This window comes from Acanthaster planci, linkage group LG09 (assembly GCF_054643075.1).
Source record: "Acanthaster planci isolate LZ-2023a linkage group LG09, COTS_SCS, whole genome shotgun sequence".
Taxonomy (NCBI): domain Eukaryota; kingdom Metazoa; phylum Echinodermata; class Asteroidea; order Valvatida; family Acanthasteridae; genus Acanthaster; species Acanthaster planci.
The window spans coordinates 6035408-6059885 of NC_141785.1; the positions used below are offsets into that span (position 1 = coordinate 6035408).

Genomic DNA, 24478 nt, shown 5'->3' on the forward strand with positions numbered 1-24478 from the left:
CGAGAACAGGGCTTTTGGTTTTTCAGGGAACATATTGAATCGATTGTCCTATTTTTGAATCTTAAACCGACAGAGGGCACTGTATATCACATTACAGAGTTTCTATGGACACGCACTTCCAGCCAATCAGGAACGGGCGCACGGGCGATCGTCGCGCGGTTTGTATCGCTTGCCATGTATAAAAGTCATGTCGCATATTCTCCAGAGACCTCAAAGTACAATCATTAAAAACCCTCCACATTTTTATGCTACTCTGAATAATCCGAACATTCCCCGGAAGTACTTATGTAAAAGCAATACTTGAGAATCAATCTGGCATGAAGGTGATCTTTTCAAGGTGGAGGTAAGTTTGTAAATCTGTCTTTAAACTTCTGTATTTACATGAAGAGGTAGGCAGGCTGCAACAGCTTTTCTTGACATTTCAATGGGTGATACCATTTACATCAGAGGGTTTCCATACTCACTGCTAGTGACAGAAATATGAGTGCAAAGTGACAATTTTTGAAATAAAAGAAATGTTAAGCCTATCAAAAATTCATTCAGGCTTTTGAAAAGCCAAATCCAATGAAACTGATTTTTTTTATGTCTAAAACTTGAAATAGGGCCAAGGCCTAGTAGGCCTAGCATTTTTGTGGTCACTATGGTTCTATATATTAAGACATTACCTGAAAACAAAGCTTGTTTTTATTGTGCCTGTCAACCTATTTCTGTTTACTTTTCATCATGTCTACCATATGAAAATCGTGTCAAAATGTAGGACTGGATGACAGAAAATCCTCCAGTTTCATATTTTATACTTAGATACTGGGGACATAGACAGTGGAACATTTTTTAAGACACTGTAATTAGAATCTTTGACAATCATTATGAATTTCCAAATTTATTATTTTTTGCAAGATACTGGTTCTTGAATGCTTATTTTTCAGATCTTAAAGGAGGAAGAATCAAGAGTGTATGTCACCTATTCTGGGTGGCCACCTAAATTGAATGGGTGGATTTCAAAAGAACGTCTTGTCACACAGACCCCACATATAATCCAGTAAGTATATCCTCAGTGAATGAAAGAAAGAAGCTGTTCATTCATCAAATGCTTTGTGACATTAAAAGGTCTCTTAAAGGAAGCAGAAGAGCATCGCCGAGGGTAAACATACGAAGGGATGTCGAACAAGATGTGATACTGGCTACATTTGACATTGGACAGTGTAGCTCTCCCAAATGCCACAGAAACCATGAGCTAACCAACATATTTGGATCCACTTGGATGCAGCGAATTGACGGACAAGGAAATGACACATAGATCATCTCAGGCTCACTGAGAGTTGCACTATGGAAACACAGATCTGTTGTTGAATTTGACATCTGCAGAAGGGAGATGCACACTTCACCAGGATACTATGTTTTATTCTCTTTTGTTCGAGCAGAAGCTACAAAGCATCAACTGAAGCAAGTAACCTGCAATTAGAAACGAGCGCCTTTGATGTCTGACTCCAGCCCTGTTGCATTCACAGAGGTGGAACTAACTTTCCTGCATGATGTTATTGTAAACCAATCAATTTCAAAGGCTACAAAAGAAGCGACAGAATACATTTTTAAAGGCAATTTGCCAACATTATAGGTTGCATTTAAGACTATCACCACGGCTGGCCCATCAAGTGCGAGTAAAAGTAGGAAGATTTCTTATTCAGCTTCGCCATTCAAAAAAATGGTGGACGACAGACGGAAAAATTCAAGAAGTAGATTGCTGCTAACAGCATATGGAAGTTCAAGATTCTTCATACTAAGTTCGCTGAAAACCACAGTCCAAGGAAAGAAGACTCTCACGCATCAAAAGGAAAGAAATCAGCACATAAACACAAAGAAACTGTGGTGCGGCAATTTGTCAGGAAATACAGGAGATCACAGCTTAATCCATTACACTCATACAGCAGACCCCACAAGTACAGACTAAAGGCAGCCTTGTCTGACGACTGTGCAAATGCATTGGAATTTCTTAAATTCTGTGGCCTGGAAGCTGAAAAGGTAACTGTGAGAAATCTTAAAACAGGTAGTTTGCAAGACACAAATTTGCTTTCACCGGGTGGCTTTACTAATTGCCCTGACCAGATTAAGCGTCTTGTTATGTGAAAGACAGGTTCTGCATTTTGGACCAGGCCTAGCAAAAGCTTTCTGTTGCTTGTGATAGCTTACCATCTTTGCATAAATTAAAGCAATTTGTCAAGAAAATTCCTGTGGATGACATAAAGAGTACCCCCACAGAAGGTTCAGTGGGCTACCAGAGGAATATTTGTGTTCTCATTCATAAAATAGCTGAGTACCTGCATTCACAAGCATTTCTTGTAACTAATGAAATACAGGTTAAACTGTCAGGGGTTGCTGCGTGGATAGGTAGAAATATCCACATTGTGAACTTTATATTCACAATTATTGAAGAGGGAAAGCCGACTGGAACAATTGGTGGAAATTACCTTCTTTCAGTTTTTCAGGACTCCAAAAGATATAAAGCATTAAGCCGATATCCGATCTCAGACTGAAAGTTTCGAACAGTTAGTAGTTGATGGTAAAACATACTGTATTGTATATTGTCTAGGGGGAGATTATAAGTTTCTGCCACATACTCATGTGTTTACTGCAAGTGCCCGTCAAAGAAGTTTTACGAAACAGCCACTGAATGGTCCATGTGTGATCCAGCCAGGAATGCAAAACTACACAAGAAATTATCAAGTGCTCTTAACTGACCAAAATCTGTTAAATTCAACTGTTCCCACATTCCAGTTTTCCCATCAATTCCTGTACAAGAAATAATTGTGGACACCCTTCACTTGTTTCTCTGTATTACTGATGTGTTGTTTAACAAGATCTCAGAAAGGCTGATGAAATAACCAAAAACACCATGGCTGTTTTTGACAGGAAAAAATGCAGAAGCTGTGTCAGACTCGAGGAGTTTCTTACTAAAGTTGGAATTCCCAGTTTTCATTTTATGTCGGCCAATGCTCAAATAAACTCAAGTGGCATACACTTACAGGCCAAGATAGAGAAACGCCTGCTCTGTCAGAATATCAATGTATTTGCTCTCTTTCAAGATGCAACTCATATTTTGTGTAGTACTCAAGATACTCAGTTTCTGTGGGATGAAAATTCTGCATTTCCCTCTGGAGTGACCATAGCAGCTTAACCCCTTCTGATGTACAGCTCTTTCAAAGTAGATGTAAGAAGTAATTACAGTCATTTGTAACGGTGACACCGTACATGTACATCTACATTCATGTTTTAGTGGCACACGTTCCAGAGTTGTTGCTAAAATATGGCCCCATTGCATACTTCACACAACAAGGGCTAGAAAAACTGAATGACATGACCACTAAAATGTACTTCAGCGCTACAAACCACCACAAAGACGCCTTGTTACGAATGCTTCGGAAAAGGGCCAGAAGTGAAAGCATGCAAATTGCAAATTTGAAAAGTAAATATCTGTTTCCAATCAAAAACATCAGTAAGAATGTCACGCAGATCCTGGAATAATAACAGTAACAATTAAAATTCTGCTGAATTTACCTTAGGCTCTGTTAGATAAGGGGTAAAAAAGGGGCCGTAATCCAGTTTAATTTTTCATTTTGCAGTTTCCCAGCATTTGTCCGACTGTTGACACAGAAATGTTAAAAAGCAGACCTATGAACCAACTGATGAAAATTCCTTTTTAATGAACTTTCCATTGCTACACTATGACTGAGCAGGAAATATTGTTGCTCACTGTGTAAATCGTCACTGTGAATGTAAAGTGAATTTCCTTTTACTCCTCTGACAGTTTCCAGAGGGGCTCAATTTTGAAATAATTACATTTACATATTCAAGTAAATGTTATCAATTTGAATATATAAATTTATGAATGTTGAGGTTTATGTACGTGGCTGAGGATTGTTTTCTTTATTTCTAGTTTTCAAAGTGTCTACAAAAAATTCTAGACACTGGAGGACAATTTTTGACATTTCGACCCACACCCTATTTTCATTTCTGGAAATAATTTATCTCGAATTACACTTCTGGTGTTACTATTACACTTTCTCTGGAAAACATCCACCAAAAACCTAATGAAAACCACCTTTGACTGTGGACAACCAAACACACCAGCTAGGAATTATTACATTCAGTGGTGGCCGTCTCCGTTTTCCGTGCTTGTCACACGACGAACTTGGACATCCCTTCATATTAATGGATGTGCCAGTCTCTCCGTATTTGAAAACGAATTTCTGGTTGAGAAGTCTACTGCGCTTAGGGGATGTTCTTTTTACGAAGACCGTGTACTAATAGGGAACTTTTGATTGGGTTGTTGCCCTGGATATATTTTGAATAATCATGAGTTACTCTTGGTTTCCAGCTGAGAATGTGATCGGCGTATGGGCAGTAAGACTATGAATGAGCTGGAACAGCACTGAACTCTTGCGCATTTCTGCTATACATGTAGCTTAAGCATGGGAAGGAAAACTCAAGCTACCGGTAGCTTCATAAGCTAAAGTACTAACGTAAACTTGTCTCTCACCGACACAAGTGGTTCAGTAAACATACTGTATGTATTTTAATACCCTAATGTACTTCGTATTTTCTGCTGTAAAGAATCAAGCACGGAAACAAATCAAAGCCAGTTACAGCATATACATGTATCTCTACGTGCCTCTTCTTTTCTTGCCAATGGTGGCGCCCTAAATGAGACATTTCGGGTCGATATAAAATTTTAGGTAAAACGGCAGCGTACTGCAAGGAGCTGTGAAGGGTACACCCTTGTATTTAGGCCAGAAATATGTCCGCCAAGCTTACTAATAAAAGTTGTACACTCAAAAAAATCTAGATTAGAGGGTCCTGCGAGCCAAGGAATTGGGGAATTGAAGAAATATGAGACTGAACCTCTGGGCCGGATTCAGGGCTTCCAATTCTGAGTAATTTGGATGCAATTGGGTCCAAAAGTGGCACTATTTGAGCCATTTTGCAGAGGGAAGGTTTTCAAAATGGCTTTTTTCTGGACAAGGACAGTTTTTTCATTTTGGGTTGGCCTACTTCTGGTGAAAATTTCTCAAAAAATCATAAGTCAACCCCCCGAAAATTGACAGGAAAATGAAAGAGGACATGTGGAACATCATTTTTCTGTGCAGCCTGAACACCTGTGAGAGTTGTGATTATTTTTACAATATTTGTGAAGTATGGGGATTTATCACTGCTGTCTGTGGGAATTATTTGTAGTGGTGCACCCTGAATGACAAATAAGCACATGTAGTCTGGTTCCTTGACCTAGATGGAGATTTGTTTCTATGAATCCAAAAAGCCCGAGTCGGGTAACCACACGAAAAAGAAAACGAGGTGATTCGACCGAGTGGTTGTCTTTTGCAAAACTCGGGTTAGGAATTTGAAGTTTTCTTGCTTAAATATTGTAAAACTTTACCTAAACTAGGCCCATTAGGAATGAGTAATGGTTCCTTAAAGTCAAAATGTTAGTAAGTTTGAGAAAGTGAACTTTGTTTCCTTATTAAGGAACAGGGTGCTAATGGTACTGAACCCCAAACTTTCAAGTTATAGCCTACATGAAATGGACGGGTCCGACATTCGGAATTTAATTTCGTGCTTAAAAAGGGCAGTGTTCCGACCTTTAATTGAGTAAGTTTACTCTTTAAACTGTAAACTATGTCACTTCTAACTATGAGGGTCAAAACAGCTAAATTTCCCTAAAAAAACAGAAAACTTACTTTTTCGAGATGGCGTAGAGAAAAGCTCCTACTTCAACGCCCGCGAAATTATGAATGCGCGTCACCCCACGTGTTGATTTCATTGTTATACAGTTAAACTGGTTCCCGTTCCAGCATTCACTCGAAGTTCGAATTCATTGCGGCGGAAACCAGCCATTGCGCAGTTGAAATTCGATTGTGATTGGATTCTCGCGATTGGTGGTTGTTCCGTGTATTGCACTCACGTCTTGGCAAAGGGGCAACACTCCATTCATTTTGTACAGGGATTTGCATGTTTTCCTTCTTCTTGCTGCAACAAAGCAAAAATAACTGAAACCTTTTCGGTACAGAGTGTGAGATATTCATAGTGCATGAACAGTGAAATTTTAGGCACATTTTGATATAAAGGTTAAGAGTTTAGTCAATAATTCAGATTTTCTCCATAGACCACAACACTATTTCTGCCCCTTGAGTTTCGGCGAGTGTGAAATATGGAATAGCCACCAGTTGACCAATCAGAGATAGAAGAATCAAGAATCGGTGACGTCATCCCAACCTCGAGCAAATTTTCATAGAGACTCCGTTAGGCCAGTTGGGCCTACTTTTGTTTTAATTTGTTGAATTATATACCCTCTGCTCTGAATAATAATATTTTACGAAGAAAACAATGATACCAAAAATTCTTATTTTAACAACCACTACCCTGATTGTCGAATTTTATTTTTGGCTGCTCCAACCGGCTAATATTCACAAGAAGGAAAATATCTTATAGAAACTGGCCAATCACCAAACTCGGCATAGTTCTTTACTCATCTTAAAATACCCCGAGTATAGAAAGTTTATGATTAATTTTGGATTGCTTGTATTTTTATTTCATCTCAGTGACCCTGTGCATGTCTAAGCAGTCCACTTGGGAGTGAAGAATAACATTACTCTCCTATACCACAGATACTGAATTTTGTATCAACAATGAACTAGAAAATGTATCATCGAAGACTTCCACCCCCGATGGTTTCCAAATGAGTTTTTAGGCCCTAAGGGTAAATGCGTGGAAATTTATAAAAAAAAAACTCTCTCTTCACATTCATTTTGGAAACCACTGTGCCATAATTTGATGACTTTTCATTAATGTTTTCCAAACAGTCAAATATGTTGTGGATACATGATACGTTTTGTTGTTCTACTTTTCAGCCAATACAGATTATTCAATACTAAAACCTTTAGTACTATACAATCTTTTTTTCCTGTCAGCTATCAAGTACAGACTTTACTCGTGAATATTCTTTGTTATGACAACTGATGGGCAAAAAAGAATAAGTACTACTGAAAGCATTTGGTAAGAACTACACACAGGTAACAGTTTTGGTAATTTGAGCAGGGCAAACCAGATGTTCATGTACCGACGGTGCTAAAATTATTCTGAAGGTGATCTTTTGTGACAAATGTAGTTTAATATGTAATGGTGACAGAAAACCAAAAGCATGGTTGAGTTGTTAACCAAACTCCAGGGTTGCATTTTCCGTAAAACATGAATGTGCTAAGAAAGTGAAAGCTCGAAACTGAGATTTTAAAAGTTTTTTCACTTCATCAATGTCCTGAGCCCACTGGACTACTAGAACTGATATCTACATGTCAGATGTGGATGAATTGATACAATTGTTGTCTCTACTCGAAACATGTTAAAACCATGAGAGAATGTAATCACTGTACGCATGGCCAATTCAGGACAAATTGAGAGCCGTCCAGTAGATTCAAAACATCATCTCTGTCACACTTTTTACCTCAGTAACAAGTCAAAATATCCTTTCCAAAATATTAGCACTTAGCACAACTTTATTGCAGCATATTTACACTCCAAGGCATAAACAAACAGCCAAATAACTAGGTGAATTTTATTTCAGTCATGATTCTTTCTTTAAAGAAACATGAGCCAGCATTACGTCAAAATAATTTTGAGTACATTCTTTTAATTCCAATCTACAGAACTGTCTTCTTTTCAATGAGTTGGAATTCTGTAATTCAAACAAAGAACATACGAGAAATCCTCTCAATTCCCCTTTATTTCCTTGACACTTGGCTAAGAACTCTCCTGAAAACCGTCCCCTCCATCTTTGCATGGAACCATCTAGAACCCCCGTTCCTTGTGGTACCTTCTGCAAATATCCACAATCCTTGCTTGTGACCATCCTGAACAGTCCTCGTTCAACACAATAACCCACAGGCACTTTACAGATAAGAACAGGCATCAAGCCCTGTGGTAAAGTACATAACGGTACAGATGTCCAAGTCCCATATCCATCAAAACATACAAGACCTAGACTTGATGAATTTTGACAGAGTCAGGTTCATAAATAAACAACCCTGGACGAGGTCAAACCCTAATACCGAACTGATTAGCGTCATAATGTCCCAATGCCTGCATTGAGACGAACTTTGTCCCCAGGCCTGAAGGAGAAGTCAAAATCCTTTGGTGCCTCGAAGATGAGAACAATAGTTGAACCGAGGTTGAACTCCCCGATGCTGTCACCCTTAGCAACCCTGATACCTGCAGAGTCTCTGGTGACGGTGGTATAGTCATGGTCCCGGTACTCGCCTTGTTTAAACTTGCCCTTTTTGTTGGTGCGAAGTTCCTGGATGAAAAAAGCAGTTAAAACTTCAGTTTAGACCCTCTACGCTTCCCTCTGCAATGTAAAGGCTTAATGCTGTTGCTTGAGATCACACAAGTCTTTCAGAATAACAGACACCTTACAATTTTCTATTACTAAGATCCCTGAGCAAAAAATGCTGCAACAAGTTCACATTAGCAGTTCTTAAATGGTTTTATTCATGCTTCAAGTTTTTTAGTTAATAACATCACAACAGATATGTCCAATGAATGTACAAATTCTGCATCTACACCATAATATCACAAGTCTGAGTGTCTACCCAAAGGAATTTCTTCATTTGTTTATCTCTTCCACAAACTCTGATACAATCAACGGTCCGTTGTCCTTTGATGAAACCAGGGTAATTAGGGTTAACGTTGCTTGACTTTACATTATCCATAGTAGGTCTTCCAATCATGATTTATCAATTGATGAATCTTATTTGGTGTAGCTGAATGATGAGAGACATGTACCTCATCGAAGTAAATATTGATGGATCCTACATTAGTGGCGCCCACGGCGGTCATGGAGAAAAAGCCATGCTCCCATTCACCACATAGTACTACTCGCTCGTTCAGAGAAAACAGACCACGGATCCAGCGAGCAATGCCAGGATTGACCGAGAAGAGAAGACCTGTAGTATTAAAATGAATAAGAATCACAATACAGTGTGCATTCAAAAATGAGACAATTTTAATTGGCCATGAACTGCTCAATAACGTTTTCCTTAAACGTACACTTAACACGTAATTGAAAGCTCATTTTGTAAGCTTGCATTTGGTACCAGCAACACGATGCTTTAGTCAAGCTTGACTGATTAAGGACTAGTATTTAATTTAGCGATGACAAAATTAGCTTTCTGGATAAGTGGTCAATGGGGTTGCATACTTAATTTAAAGGCGAAAATATAATGTAAAGTAACGCAATGTAAATATGGGTCTGAAACAGGTATTCCGGGGTTAGCTAACCCTACTAAATCAGTTTCAAACTAATGGTTGGACTATTTGTGGACCACATATTGCAGAATTACAAATGCTGAATGACCAAGCAATGCAATATGATCCTCAATCATTCAACCATGGACGTACCAGCTCAGCACAGCAACCGTTGATAGTATTGTCTCCTAATGACAAAAGTCAACCAAGGCCAGGACATTCAACACGCTATTTATATGTCTTAAGGTTAGGTACAGGTAATGACCTTACCAGGGAAATGTCTCCTGTGTTTGATTGTCCAATCGGCAGGTGAATGGAAGCGATGATAGTCGCCGGGTGCTAGGTACAGGATACACTGGTACAACCTGTTGCCGGCTTTGGTGGTCAAACGGCTTTGGAAGTGGTCATTAGAGACCTGTTGAAATGACAGAACCGATGCAATGATCACTCACAATGTTACAAAGTCAGCTCACTATTTCCTCTTTTTTTTTCTAAACAGACAGCTTGCAATATGTAATAGTGAATTTCAAGGCCCACATAGTCTGTTTGATATTCAGGTTGATGTAATAAAACCTTAAGCTGATTATCAACATCATTACATGAAACTACACACATAAGAATTGGATATATACACAATACACTGATAATCAAGCCTTTTGGTAGACCTGATAGTTGCCGAACTTTCAAAAAACGTTTCAGCTATTTACTGGGCATAGTTACATACATACATCTACATGAAATCTATACATCCATCAAATCTATTCATGTCAGTGGTTCTGTGCTCAATTTTCCCAGTATTTTTTGCTAGCTGCATCCCCTAAGCTTTATCAAGCCTTTCACGCAAGGATGATTTTGAATTCCGCTGCAGTTGGTTGAACATTCTCAATAGCAGACTTAACAGCAGAAATGAACTCTTGCTTTGGGACTCATTATTATTTTTCACCTGCTTGACTTCTCCTTCCTGTTGATTGGCCGTCTTTGGTCCTAGGAACCCTTGCAGTGTGTACGTGACGCCTTTGACTTGCTCCATCCAGCCCCGTTCAACCTTGCCAAAGTGCAGTACTTTTCCATCACACGGACTCACCTGCAAAGTGTCATTCAAATCACACAACATCATGTATCTAAATAGGAAGTTCGTTGTTGTCTTCTCCAAGGGTTAATTTTTAACTTTACCCTCACCTATTGTTCGAAGTTTGTAGGCATACCTTTTATGAGTGAGCAAAATTAAGACCTATGGTCTTTAGAGGTGTAACTGTAAAAGCAAGAAAAACATTGTGTCTAGGTGGCGTCCAGGGTACCTGGTGGGGTTGAAAGGTTAACAAGTTTTGCATGCTTCACTAATTCTTTTGATTGACCAATATAACGGCGCTTTGGTCTTTGGAAAGCAGAACTTTATAACGGTCAATCTACAAATTCAGGGTCCAAAGTAACACTGTTGTGTCCACCTGTTACACCTGACCTGTGTGATTCGACTTGGAAATTACTGATTTCATAAATGGGGGGGGGCAAATGAATTTTGGCATCCATCTATTTATAACTGCCAGGGTTTGACTAACGATTTGATCAGATGTTGAATCAGGCTGCTGTTAGTCCATACTGGCATAACATAGAATCAGTAACATTTGACTGTCCTTACAGATATGTGGAATGACATGTGGTTTGAGTAAAGTGGTAACATCTGCACTCAACAGTACCAAACAAGTGTCTACATTTATTTGCCAGGTAATTTGCATTATTGTACATGTTATCATTTTTTTAATTGAAGAATGTTTTTTAAACTTGCAAAATCATAGATCAGATGCAACAGGGGCCAAAAACAATTGAATACCAAAGTTATAGAATAACCCAAAGGCAAGCATAACATTATGCCTAGAATGCCCTGGGATATCTGATGAGGGTTGAAGTTTAAAACTGTCTGCACTTCACCAACAGGAGTACCTACCAGAGACTTGGACTTGTCAAGTGGCCTGGCTGTAGGCTTCAACTCTCGCCGGAAGAAGGCACTCAGGTTTTGATAGGTCGTCAGATCCTCTACCAATGCCTCCGACAGGTCGCAATTAAAGAGCCGTGTGTACAGGCTATAGATTGGCTTACGAAGACCATAAGGTACATCTACGCTGTTGACTTGGCCCCAAAGACGAGATACAAAGCGAAGTGGCAAGGCCTTGTAAATATTTATCTGTTAGAAATCAAGTAATAAAAAGGGTGTTTTCAACAGAGTGTTGGCAAGATGTTACTGTCAGTTGTAATGACTTGTACCGCTATGGGCCCTGAAAGGGACCAAGCGAGGGTGCGATTTTCCTCGGAATGGAGGCTCCTTTGGTAGGAACTCCACTTCGCTGGTTCACAAACAACTATGAGATGCATGTGTTACGAACCTGCTGCTACCAACGAAATGAACACTCTCCACCAGCATGGCTCTTTTTAGCCAATAACTTGTCTAAGAAATTAACCACTGTAATTTTTTTATACAAGTACAAAAGTTCCCAGTATTTCATGGAAACAAAATTTCCTGATTCAATCCTGAGTTTTCCCTGTTCAATTTTCAGAATTTCATGACAATTATTTTGCCCCCCCCCTTCCACTTTGACACATTCATAATGTTGTTGAAGATGTGTCACATGTGAACAACATATGACAGACTGGGCAGCTCTTTCAGACCAAACTAATTCCCCAACTTTTTTCCTGATTTGAGGTATTTTTCTCAAATTCCATGACTGGAAAAGGGCAATTTATTTTCCAGCATTTTTCCTGATTTGCAGGATGGCTGGGAAACCTATTACATGTTTCTTTTTCCATATGAAAATACATGTACATGTAAGTCCTGTGAATGCAAAAGGAGAAATAACAGAGAAATAGTTTCTTTCGTCACAAATTAGTGAAACTTAGCTACAGGTGTACTAAACCTAAACCCATTGTAAATATAGTTGATTGTCTAGTTCAAAATATCTCTATTTTAGTTCATTTGAACAGTGGAAGCATCAGTATGAATAAGAACCAGATGTGGAAGCCATTTTGAAAATAAATATAGAGAACCACACCTCCTTAAAAAAAGACATTCAATATGCTTGGCCTTTACATTCCTGTGGGTTGTGCTTCCAAAAATTTAATAGCAGCTTAATAGCAGAAGCAATTTAATGTAAACAGTAACTTTTTCAGAAAAAAATGAAAAAATGATAACTAAATGTCATTTTAAAATTTGTTGTATTAAATCATCAAGAACAGCATGCCTAACATTCTAAAGAGAGTTAGTGAAAGAAGATTTGATACTCATACAATTTTTAAAAAGGACATTTAATATTGAAATTCACTATATGTGCAAAGTTGTCCCCAGGAGCTCTCTCGATTTACCATTGTTTACGGTTTGCGAGACCTTTTACGGGCACGAGAATCTGATGGCACAGAAAAGGAAACTCACTGAATGTTTACGCCATCCATCCACTTCACTGGACACCACGGCAATATTTTTACTCTCATCACTACTTTCAGTTTCATCCGTGTCGCCTTTGAACAACCACCCGACACTGAAATCCTCGACTTCAATCTCCCCAGCGAAAGGGTCTCGCTCGCCCAAAGCAGCGGGGTCTCCGTCAGACGGCAAAGCAAGAAACCGTGCAAGCGGCAAGAGATGGAACCCGATTCGCAGACAGGCGTTGCACGGGTTCAGCCTCTGAAAATATGGTATGCGATCCAAGAAGGGACAGAGATTGGTGTAGATGAAATACCAGAGCTCTAGCAGCACGAAGACAGACAAGAGCATAGGAAACTGGCTGATCATGAGGAGAGATTCGATCGCCATATTGAGCCTCTCAGTGAATCACACACAAAGAGCTTGTATCGCAGGTTCCACTTTCCTGTCCTTTAGGCAACTTCGGGTAACACAACATGAAAACATTCATAATGTGAAGGATGATATGGTAACATCCGACATGCGACGGTCCGTTAGCGTATATATTACGCTTACACGCTTTGACCAAGCCCTCGGCAACCGGCAACGAAATCAGGCGATGTTTATCATGGAAAATCATACAGATCAGTCACACACGTGTAACCCCAAATAACGCGACCAGGCAACTAAATGTCTGTACTTTGAGCACGAGAAAGCATCAACAAAGGAATGATGAAATCGGGGCAAACAAAAGTCGGGATTGTTAAGTTTTGTTTACATGACCATGTTTACTCGAACTACACGTTATCAGTCTGTACGTTGTGCAAGGCAGACGAGAACTTAAACTTGCATCAGTCCTGCGTGCGCCCTGGGAGTTCGAATGAGGGGTGGGCGTTACGGTGGAAGCAAAGGGAGGAGGAACAAGTGAAGAAAACAAGACAAAACACCTCAAAAACAAGCAAAATTGCAAACCGATTCATGTACAAGATCTACTAGTTGGAAGCCAAATTTCTTGGAAGTGGAGGAGGGCTGTGTTTAACTTTAAATGAAAATCCCTTTTAATTCATCAACAAAAAATTCTGAATTTTCAAGGGGGGGGGGGCTTGGAGTACTGACAGATAAAAGCATCGGCCATCTAGATACCCCGGCATGTTTCAAAGATTCAATTATTGGAATTATTTTATCAAATTACAGGAAAAATAATTGGGGAAGTGTCAACAAGGTTAAATATTCAGGTCAATTTATATCAAAGTCCTTGCACTGTTTGAGATTATCTTGTATTAACAGGGTAAACATTTTTTTTCAAGTAATGCTGTTGATCTGACGGGAATAGGCTCAGTGGGTGAAATAAACACACTAAAACAGAAAAAACTATGCAAACTTTATTTCATCACACTTGAATATAAGACATTGTGATTCATGAAAAAAAAAATGCTCCACGATGTACCAAACAAAAATGCAAAAATGACATTGTGGATTTTTATTAACTTCAAAAAATCTCAGCCAAAAATTACCTTGAGTGTTTGGTTCGAAATCTGTATCATTTTCTACAGGAACTCAATCAAATAAACAATATTATATGCTTCTTCTAAAAAAAAAATTTTCCGAGGCTTTCAGAACCAAAGGCTGTCCCTTTCTGAAGTATAGGGTTCCCCACTGGACACAAATTCCTGTGGCTAGGAGAATGAAACCTCAACTTTTATGCATTGAAGCAAAAGCTTCTCAGATATTGTGGATAAAACTTGTTATTAGACAAACAAAGTTCATCATCAATAAAAGGTGGAATCTACTCTCAAAAAGATGCTGAAGAGGGCAAACGAAAGTTGGTTGAGAACATTAGATCGAAAGTATCTCATTTAAGAACCTGCCTTATGAAAAGCTTCTTTCAGTCAAACAGGAAGCTGGTGAGGAAAATAATCCTGTTTGATTACACGTATTCACCCTAACAAAATACTACACATAATTTTCGGTTTTAAAAAAATGGGTCTAATCAGATGAACAAGTATTCACCTTAACAAAATACTACACAAAATTTCGGATAAAAAAAAAAACAGGTCTCATAAGATGAACTCTCTCTCTGTCCCCACGGTTCCAACTCAGTTCTCCGACAAATATTTGAGCTTAGACATGTATATGTACCATCTGAACTTACATGTATTTGTCAAATACATAATCCTGTTACTTTAATTGAGTAAATCCTTTGATCAATACAACTACACGTTGCAGATGACATACATTAAGAAATTTCGATTTCTTATAGAAAGAAATATCACTCCTTGAAAAAGGTCAACTTAATGGGGTGTTGCCCTCAGCACCCACATTTCAAGCAGGGAAACTAGGACCAAAGATTTATCAATGGGTAAACTGGCCCTGATGACCATCTGGCACTTGAGCATTACACCTTTCTTGGTACTTAAAGGGGCATCCTATTTCCCGACCTTACCACAAACTGATGAGAAATCTCAGCCATTAACACATGGTGTGTGAAATTGTACTGTCACTTCACAGCAAAGCTGGTTGCATGACATTTAAGGGTGAGTGGAATTCAGACCAATAGATTCATTTTTAAAATGAATCACAGTAAAACATGCTTGTGTGGTTTTTCTTTCCCATCATTTATGTCATTTCTTCAACCTTGTAGGATGCAATGCACATGCTGTTCAGCACATATTGTGACAGCTTCAGGTCAAGGCCAACAGAAATGGTTACAGAGCCCTCTATTGACCTCAGTGTGACTGGATGATATTTGTGGTCTACATGTTGACTTCATAGAGCAATATGCCTGTGAGCTCTTAAAAATACTTGGAACTAGACAGAGTAAAGAGAACTCTTCTGTTGGAATTAATTTTCCAAGACAAAATATAAAATTCTTTCAAAATAGGGAAATAACTAACCAAAACTATGGCTACACTTTTTATTATTAGATTATGCGATCATTAACTTCTTTTTAAGGGGAGGCCAAATTTAAAAAAACAATTTAGGTCAATTCTTATATTTTTTGCCAAACTTGTGATTACTGTTGAAGTATATTGAAAAAACAAAAATAACGAAACTGTTCACAGAATCACCAAAAGGTGAAATGTGTCAGTATCTCTCAAGTTTCTGAGCCAATGAGACATGACAATGGATAACCTCAGTTGAAATGTGAATCTAATTTTCTTTTTTTTTTTCGGTTTTTATTCCATCTCCAACACTGCCTCCGTACAAAGCTATGTTCAGAAAAGAAAACCTAAAGAAAACAGAATATCTGTAATCACCTGCCATTGTGTAGCCAAACGATCCGCTATGTCATTGGATGATAGCTCTCTCCGGCGTTCTCTCTTCTTGATGTGACCATATTGTTGGTAGCAGATATAGGCAAACCCTACCCCTAAGGGAATCGGTACCCACTTCAGATTTCTGCCGTAGTTCACAAAGCCTTTTGTTATGCGACGCATCCAGGACACCTTTGGAACTGAGGATAATATTTCAGAAAAATTCTCATAAATATTTTGTTCAAACTCACAGATTTGGGTGCATTTGCAGAATTCCCCAAAACTTATGTCTCCCACCTCATAACTGCAACAGTGTAATGACATGCCCACTTATATTCTGTTCTCAATATACTGGTACCTCAACTCGTTTTCTGCATCATGCACAGCCATTTGTTGTACATTACTTCTCAGTATCACACCATTCCACACAAACACAAACAAAAATTCTTTTTTTAGCCCAAATATCACAGTTCTGTGCCTCTTCAGCTGATTTATGCTGCACTTTGGACATTTTAAAGTTGTTAAACGTTACTATCATGCGTTGATGTTATGCTCCATCTGTAACATCAGTCCCAACTACAGTTGGGACTAACCCGACAGACACTGTAGTTGGGGTATAACATCGACGGTTTGTTGATGGTGAACAACCGGAAACAAGAAAGAGAAGCCAACTAGCTGATGCCGCATTTCTTGGAAAATCATGCCTTCAGATCGACTGACTGCGTAAAAATCAAACATTGTCACGCCTGTTGCTCCCCCCCCTACCCCCAGAACGGCCGATAGTTCTGGGGGGTACCCCATCCCTTGAACTCCAGGGTTCATTGTCTACCATGGCATGCTTCTTTCTCTCCCCCAGCCCCCCCAGCAGGGAGGCACAATCAACATGCCAACAATTAAACTTTAATTCACATGATTAAGCACAGCTGCAGTTCATTTTTTTGTTTCTTGGAACTAACATGACTAGGGAACAGGCAATTAGCTCAGCTAAGTAAACTGAGGAAGCAAACAATCCACCGTAGGCCTACCATGACATCGTCTTAGATCGTCATGAACATCTTTCAATGCTACACTCTATCGTTTTGTGTAAAATTGCCGTGAATGCGTAATCGCAATCATGGTACTTGTTACATCATGTCTTAGACAAGTGGCGAGTATTTACCTTGGCTGCCTTCGCTTGAATAGGTTCTCACAACCTGTTCTGAAAATGATCCTGTACTGCTGGAAGGCTTATGACAAATATGACATTTCGTCTCCATCCTAATCTGGAAGAAAAGGCAATTTGGCTTAAATTTATTAACGTGCCCGTGATCGAGTTGTGTTGGGGGTGGACGCTCGTACACGTTTATGTTACGAAATCACACAACAAAATTGGACGCTGCGAACCTTGCACTTTACAGTCACGTGTGGTTAGGAACCAGACCGAAGGAACTTTCAACCAGACTAATACTGCTGCGATGCGCCCTCAACTTCCTTTTTTTTTTCATTTTTATAAAAAAGTGACAAAACCTCCTTTACGCATTTTGAACTTTGACTTCCGAGTCGTTTCACGGGTGTCCTTTCAAACAGACAGACAAACAACTAACGGATTTTACTGAATTTTTAAACTGAACTCTTAAGCAGCTGGAGAAACGAAGTTTCCAGTCAGAAAAGAAAAAAGGGTGGGACAATTTTTATACAACGCATCGATACGGCGTCGAAGAAACAAAAAGGCTAACGCGACTCAAGTCTGACATTTCTTTGGGAAAATGCTTCCATGAGCCGTGAAGACTATAATCCCCTCTCCAGCAGCCTAAGACTGCAAGTAATGAAAGCATTTACTGTATACATAACACTAAATGCTGAATCCCCAGACGGTTGTGTAAAAAAAAATAACTAAAGACAAACAAATCACGGGAGGCCGGGAGGGAGGGACGCGCCGACTTGAACAAAGAAAGTTCAGTGGAAAACTCACCCCGGCCGTCACCCCTCGCCCCCTCCTTCCTTGAAAAGCCAAAGTTTGCCCTTTCATACTCAGAGATTTTTACTGTCCTTCCGCAATCTGCATGATCCGAAAGCCGGGTCTCCACTAGTACAGTTCATGGCATTTGCAATCGATGCTCGACTCAATGCGTCCCCTGGCAATATGCTTGGGGCAGGCCGCGTGCCCGGGCCACAGCTGAATTTAGTGCTTAGTACTCTGTATAATTTGGAGGGGATATTGTTATATAAGATCGTTATTTATTGAGAGGATTACAGATTTATTACTGATGCAGTGGTGTTTCGGAGATCGGTAGTCAAAGCTAGGGTGAACTCCGCTCGTGTGTAAACACTGCGCGCTGTACACTGTACATGGTGTACAACAGTGTACTACGTCACACCATCCATTTTCAAGTTGAATCCGGGTTCACAATGAGATCATAATAGCGGGGCCCGGGCCGGGGTCAGTCCGGGACTGTACCCTGTGTAACGGCTACGAAAAACGAATGAACGATGCATACACCACGGACCATTTACCCACACACCATGATCGATCTCAATGGTTACAACGGGTCTTTAATTGCTCTATGCATGCCATCAACATTATTAAAATGTATCGGAGTCCAGAAAAATTGCCACTTGAACATACCATGGAGCCGGGAAGGAAAACAGTTCCTTCCTCCATGAACATACACATTCAAACGTACATCATAATCGAGTCACAATCTGACAATATTATTGACAAGTCTTGCTGGACCAGCTTTAAAATGCTTTAGAGGGTGACTTCATAGAATCAAATGCTCGGACAAATTCTGAAGGCGACGGTTTTTGGAAAGTGTGACGTCATATAGTTTAACTCTTTTGAAGAGTCCCTCTTCTTATTCTCCTCAAAGCCCCACCCACTTGAAGGACACGCAATTGTGTGGTCTAGACTCATTTATTTCTTATTTGCAAACTCAACAGGATCCTGCTTAACTTTGAATGTTATTCGAGATATCGAGAAAAGGGGATAATGCTGGGTCATTCTTTTCTTCAATGCACCTCTGTGTTCCTGGTTTGAGGGCTCTTATTATGTCGCTATTTTCATTATTGCTATCCCTATATCAATATCCGGAATCTCAATTTACCCGCAACAGGTGGCTTATACTTTGACCTCTGAGTTGGAGGTGCCGCTTTCTCAGCATCCTACCCGGATATTCAGCGTGCGCTACGGGAATGACACGTCGCAGTTGCTGGTCTTAATACATAAAACATCCGGGTAACAGCACCTCACTTGTGTTAAAAGGAGAAGCAGATTTAATTCGTGATCACATGATTGTTGAGGAGTTCATTCCTACGCAGTAAGATTCGTTTGCAGGTATGTTTTCTTGTGTTCTCAATGTAATAATTTAAAACAAAACTCAACATTTAAGATTTCTTGTATCATGTTACTGCTGAACTGCTTGAACAAGCGCGGCTTGTTGTGCATTGAAACGTGAATGCAGTTTGGTGGGGTTCTAATTTTTCAGTATAACATTATGCCTGTGACGGTAGAGACTTGGTTGTATTGGAAAAAGTTTACAGGAAGTGAATGCTTTTAACTTTTGTTTGTAGGAGACCCTAAAAAATCAGTATGCCTTTCTGCGAGCTAAACACCAGTGTCCCCAAGGCTAAAGTGGACGAGTCCTTCGTCAAGGAATTTTCCCAACTCGTGGCGAACATTGTTGACGGCCCCGAAAAGGTAAGTAGGCCTATCATCAGTACAGGTTTCACTTTTTTCTTTTTTCAGTTTTTTTTTCAGTTTTCTTTTTTTGGGGGGGGGGTATCGTTTTAATGTAATTTTGGAAGGCTTTAATTGCAAAGAATTCAAAAACGTTAGCCTCAGACCAGTTACAGTGTGCTTCTATTCTCAAATTTTTCGCAAACTATTGAAAACTTTGGACTTATCAAAATGATGTCTTTTCCGTCGTGCCTTTCGATTTCGTACATGTATATGTGTCACTTAATTTCTTTCCTTCTGAAGAAAGAAATATTGGGCAGCTAGCTTGAAGCGGGACTCATTTTCAACATCATTTCGTTCCCAATTTGATATGATTTCACAGGGAGTGACCATCCAGGTTAACCCTGACCAGATTATAATACGAGCTGGGTCGATGGAGCCATCGGCTATTGCAGAGATACATGGATACAACCCGGACTATTTCACCGACGCCATGAGGGAGAAGTGGGTGGTATCTCTCACGTCTTTCCTCTCTGAGAAGCTAGGCATCACTGACCACGGCAGGTAAAACTGTGAAATCCCTCTTTTTCTCTCGAGTCTCCACATCAAAGACCAAAAAATAGCAAAAGCATTTCTTTAAAATGTAACCTTTTTTTAATATTGGATGAAAACTTTTACGAAGTGGAGCTTGACATCCTAACTTTACAATCACATCTGTTTTTTCAAACTCTGTCTATGTGTTTCTTTAAGAAAATGAAGATATTGGCTGTCTGCGGTGACTGTTGACTGCAAAGAAATTCAACTTGGTTTCAAACGGTGTTGTAGTCAAGACCAGTAAGACCTTCACAAGACCAGCACAAGGCCAACATAAGACCTCCAGTCTGAATTGAAGTCACAATCTATTCAAATGAACTGCAACAAAACATTCCTTTGTTATTGCTCGCCCTGTTACTTCTGACTGGTCTTGTCCATGGTCTTGCGTCTGGTCTCGTATCTGGTCTTGTGACGGTCTCGACTACAACACTGGTTTCATACCGCGTACACGGAAGTGGTTTCAAAGTTGTGTTTGAAACATAGACTTGCATCAGTCCGAACTTTTTCTGTCACTTTATTAATAATTTTATTTTCATCGATCTTTATGGTTTTTTTTATCGACAGGATCATTGTGTCCTTCCATCACAAGGAGCCAACTCACGTTGGGATTTTTGGAAAGCTTGTTAGCCAGATGAAGCCAAAGTGAAGACATTCCTTTCCAACTATAGTTAATGGTATTCGAAACGGACGATTTAGAATGGTCGGAACAGTGGAAAAGGATGGTATTTTGCCATTAACCTGTTCTATTTTTCTGCGGTGTTTTTAATGCTTTGAACAGATTAATGGGGTTTCCAACAAAAATTGAATTTCTTGAAATTATAATACAAGGGAAAAAACAACATTGGTGACTTTAAAAATGTAGATGCTATTATAAATTGGTATTTTTGTAAGCATATTTAAAGCTGTTAGTAACTCGATTCAGCTATAGGTTTCTTCCAAAATTTAATTAAATTTTTGCGTAAAATGTTGACAATGATTTAATGTGTCACTGGTACAAGTAGCAGATTATTAAAACTACACAAGCATTAGAATAACCAAGAACCCTGGGCTGTGTCTGTCTTTATCGGTTTCTTTTACACATCAGTTAACGAAACAATGCCATCAGTGCTCTCTGCACAGCTTCCAAGAATGACCAACATGGACTTTATCTTTCTTGCAGAAATTAAACAAATAACAACTTCCTTCAGACGTCACTGATAACCTATGCACTATTTGCTGTATTAGAAACATGAATGTTATCTTGTTTGTGGAACTTTACCGCCGTTTGCTGTCTGACAGGTACGAACATGAATGTTATCTTGTTTGTGGAAATTTACTCATGAGTTGCTGTCTGACAGATAACCCACGTTGTTTAGTGCATTACAAAGAGAGCAATTGTTAGTTTTGTAAAATGCGCTTGCAGAAAACTTACTGTTACGAATGGTCTGATATCGTGTGTAATGGCACAAACATGAATGGACGGTACATACACGGACCATGACAGATCTCCATGGTTACAAGGGGTCTTTTAATCGCTCCATGTAAGCCATGACCATGTGAATAGGGGTCTAGAAAAATCATGCCACTCCCCTGGTCACGATCTTGTGATATTATGGACGTTCTTAGGCCTACTTCATCTAGCTGGACCCAACGCTTTAGAACTAGAAGGTGACTTCATAGGGTCAAATGCTCGGACTTCATGTAATTCTGAAAGCGAAGGTGTCAGGACCTGATGGGAAGTGTGACGTCAAAGTTTAACTCTTTTGAATAGTTCCCCCTTCTGTTTCACCTGATAGTCCCGCCCACTGCACAAGCTCGACGAAAACGCAATTACAATTTTATTTACTTGGAAACTGGACAGGATCCTGCTAAACTTTGAATTTTATTCAATGATATCGAAAAAAGGATTTGCTGGGTCATTCATAGTCTTCAATGCACCTTTATGTTCCTGATTTTAGGGCTCGCATTTCGCTATTATCATTATAATGATCCTTATATCGATATCCAGAATTCCATACAATGTACCAAATAGGTGGTTCATACTCAGTCTGACCTTTGAGTTGGAACCACCTTCTTTCTCAAAATCCAACCCGGATACACTAGAGTGCAATGCATTCGAAGCACGGTGTGCCGAGGGCCCAAAACGTCGCACTCGTTTCTACCCTTTGAACAATGTACCTCACTTGTGTTGGTATAAAAGGAAGGATTTCAGTTCACGATCACATGATTGTTGAGTAGTTCATACCTACGCAATAAGATTCGTTTGCAGGTATGTTTTCAATGTAATCATGTAAAACAAAAATCACCTTTTTAAATTTCTTGTATCATGTTACTGCTGAACTGTTTAGCGCGGCTTTCTTTTTGTGCTTTGAAACGTGAATACAGTTTGGTGAGGTTCTTATTTTTCAGCCTAGCTATTATGGCTGTGACGGTAGAGACTTGGTTGTATTGAAAAAAGTTTACAGGAAGTGAATGCTTTTAATTTCCGTTTGTAGGAGACCCTAAAAATTCAACATGCCTTTCTGCGAGCTAAGCACCAGTGTCCCCAAGGCTAAAGTGGACGAGTCCTTTCTCAAGGAGTTCTCTCAACTGCTGGCGAGCATTATCGACCGACCTGAAAGGGTGAGTAAATGCATCATCCTGGGGGGGGTCTTTTTAATTCCATTTTGGAAGGCTTTAATTGCAAAGAATTCAAAAACTTGAGTCCCAAACCAGTTTCTGTTGAGCTTCTGTTCTCAAATATTTCACATGCAAGTGAAAACTTTGGACTTATCAAAATAATGCCTTTACTATCATGCTTGTCGATTTCATGTATAATGTTCCACTTGGTTTCTCTCCTTCTTTTAAGAAATCTTGAGCAGCTTGAAGCAGTACTCATTGTTAACATTACTTCGTACTCAATGTGATATGATTTCACAGAGAGTGACCATCCAGGTTAACCCTGACCAGATCATGATGAAAGCTGGGTCGATGGAGCCAGTGGCTGTAACGGAGATACACGGAAACAACCCGGACTATTTCACCGACGCCATGAGGGAGAAGTGGGTGGCATCTCTCACGTCTTTCCTCTCTGACAAGCTTGGCATCACTGACCACGGCAGGTAAAAACAATGAAATCCCTCTTTTTCTCTCGAGTCTCCACATCACAGGCCAAATAATGATTTGGGCTGAAAACGTTTACGAAGTTCAAGAGAAGCTTTGCATCCTAACATTTAAATAAGATCTGTACTGAATTTTAAATTTCTTCTGTGAGTCGCCTTAAGAAAAGGAAGATAATGGTTGATTGATTGCCAAGAAATTCAACTTGGTTTCAAACCGCGTATGGCCCGGTGGAATCAGTTTCATGTTGTTTTGTATGAAACATAGACTTGCATCAGTCCAAACTTTGCTTTTTGTATCTGTTTATGAATTCATTTTCATCGATCTTTATGGTTTTATTTTGATAGGATCATTGTGTCCTTCCATCAGAAGGAGCCAACTCATGTTGGGATTTTTGGAAAGCTTATTAGCCAGCGGCATTCAGAGTGAAGACGTTCTTGTCCAACTATGGTTGATGTTATTCAACAAGATTTAGAATAGGTTGGCTCAGTGGAAAGGATGGTGTCTTCCCATCAAAAACATTTTTCAATGGTATTCGCGCTTGGAGCAGATGAATGAGCTTTTAACCAAACTTCAATTTCTTGAAATTATATAAGAAAAAACCAAACAAACATTAATGACTTTTAAGATGTAGATGCTGTGAGAAATTGACGTTTTTATAAAATGTCTAAAGCTTGTAGTAACTCGCTTCTGCTGTAGGTTTCTTGCAAAATTGATGTTTTATTTTGCATAAAATGTTGAGGACTGGCAATACATTAATGTTTCACTGGTACGAGTGGCAGATTAAGAATTACCAAATTGTTACAATAACAAAGAGTTGCATACTCTTTCTCTTTATCAGTACTTTTCTTTTAAATATCGGTTAACAAAACAATGCCGGAACTGTTCCATGGACCATGATTATCTTTCTTGCAGAAATTAAACATATGACACCAGCCTTCTGAGGTCACTGACCTGTAAGCACTGTTTGCTGCAATCAAAACATGAATGTTACTTTTTTGTGGAAATTACCGTCATGAGTTGCTGTCTGATAGATAAGAACGCGAATGTTATCTTGTTTGTGCAAATTTACTGTCATGAGTTGCTGTCTGAGGGATAAGACTAAATGTTGCTTTAGTGCATTACAAATAGAGCAATACATTTTTAGTTTGTAAAACGTGCTTGCAGACAATTTAGTATTGTGAATAATCGGATAGAAATAAAATGGAGACAGCTCACGAA

General features: G+C 39.3%; 3 protein-coding genes across 6 annotated transcripts; 2 read left to right on the plus strand and 1 right to left on the minus strand.

The window, feature by feature from the left end:
- Positions 1–6388: 6388 nt before the first annotated feature.
- Positions 6389–18586, minus strand: pisd (phosphatidylserine decarboxylase). 4 transcript variants are annotated; one of them, XM_022230725.2, is made up of 8 exons: positions 18536–18586; positions 17090–17192; positions 15934–16130; positions 11231–11467; positions 10232–10372; positions 9559–9703; positions 8827–8987; positions 6389–8338 (listed from the first exon to the last, which is right to left on the minus strand). In XM_022230725.2, the coding sequence occupies exons 1-8, from the start codon at positions 18581–18583 to the stop codon at positions 8108–8110; spliced, it is 1263 nt and encodes a 420-aa protein (XP_022086417.2). In that variant the 5' UTR covers positions 18584–18586; the 3' UTR covers positions 6389–8107. The 4 variants fall into 4 exon arrangements, with proteins under 4 accessions (XP_022086417.2, XP_022086416.2, XP_022086419.2 ...); XM_022230724.2 differs by lacking the exon at positions 18536–18586 and adding an exon at positions 17882–18234; XM_022230727.2 differs by lacking the exon at positions 18536–18586 and adding an exon at positions 17314–17470.
- A 498-nt stretch (positions 18587–19084) lies between these two features.
- LOC110976984 (macrophage migration inhibitory factor-like) lies at positions 19085–21220 on the plus strand. Its single transcript, XM_022230736.2, has 4 exons — positions 19085–19243; positions 19480–19606; positions 19968–20149; positions 20744–21220. Exons 2-4 carry the CDS (start codon positions 19499–19501, stop codon positions 20823–20825), a joined length of 372 nt encoding a protein of 123 aa, XP_022086428.2. The 5' UTR covers positions 19085–19243; positions 19480–19498; the 3' UTR covers positions 20826–21220.
- Positions 21221–21360: 140 nt separating this feature from the next.
- LOC110976985 (macrophage migration inhibitory factor-like) lies at positions 21361–24478 on the plus strand. Its single transcript, XM_022230737.2, has 4 exons — positions 21361–22427; positions 22654–22780; positions 23078–23259; positions 23605–24478. The coding sequence occupies exons 2-4, from the start codon at positions 22673–22675 to the stop codon at positions 23684–23686; spliced, it is 372 nt and encodes a 123-aa protein (XP_022086429.2). The 5' UTR covers positions 21361–22427; positions 22654–22672; the 3' UTR covers positions 23687–24478.

What these genes read in the sequence shown, in the direction of transcription:
- pisd (XM_022230722.2), bottom strand. Translation starts at nt 13,087, where the DNA reads ATGGCGATCGAATCTCTCCTCATGATCAGCCAGTTTCCTATGCTCTTG. An exon ending in AGGAAGGAGAAGTCAAGCAG is followed by an intron (nt 9,704 to 10,231) that starts GTGAAAAATAAT and finishes TCATTTCAACAG; the next exon opens with GTCTCTAATGACCACTTCCA. An exon ending in TCAATATTTACTTCGATGAG is followed by an intron (nt 8,339 to 8,826) that starts GTACATGTCTCT and finishes TTTTTCATCCAG; the next exon opens with GAACTTCGCACCAACAAAAA.
- LOC110976984 (XM_022230736.2), top strand. Translation starts at nt 19,499, where the DNA reads ATGCCTTTCTGCGAGCTAAACACCAGTGTCCCCAAGGCTAAAGTGGAC. An exon ending in TTGTTGACGGCCCCGAAAAG is followed by an intron (nt 19,607 to 19,967) that starts GTAAGTAGGCCT and finishes ATGATTTCACAG; the next exon opens with GGAGTGACCATCCAGGTTAA. An exon ending in GGCATCACTGACCACGGCAG is followed by an intron (nt 20,150 to 20,743) that starts GTAAAACTGTGA and finishes TTTTATCGACAG; the next exon opens with GATCATTGTGTCCTTCCATC.
- LOC110976985 (XM_022230737.2), top strand. Translation starts at nt 22,673, where the DNA reads ATGCCTTTCTGCGAGCTAAGCACCAGTGTCCCCAAGGCTAAAGTGGAC. An exon ending in TTATCGACCGACCTGAAAGG is followed by an intron (nt 22,781 to 23,077) that starts GTGAGTAAATGC and finishes ATGATTTCACAG; the next exon opens with AGAGTGACCATCCAGGTTAA. An exon ending in GGCATCACTGACCACGGCAG is followed by an intron (nt 23,260 to 23,604) that starts GTAAAAACAATG and finishes TTATTTTGATAG; the next exon opens with GATCATTGTGTCCTTCCATC.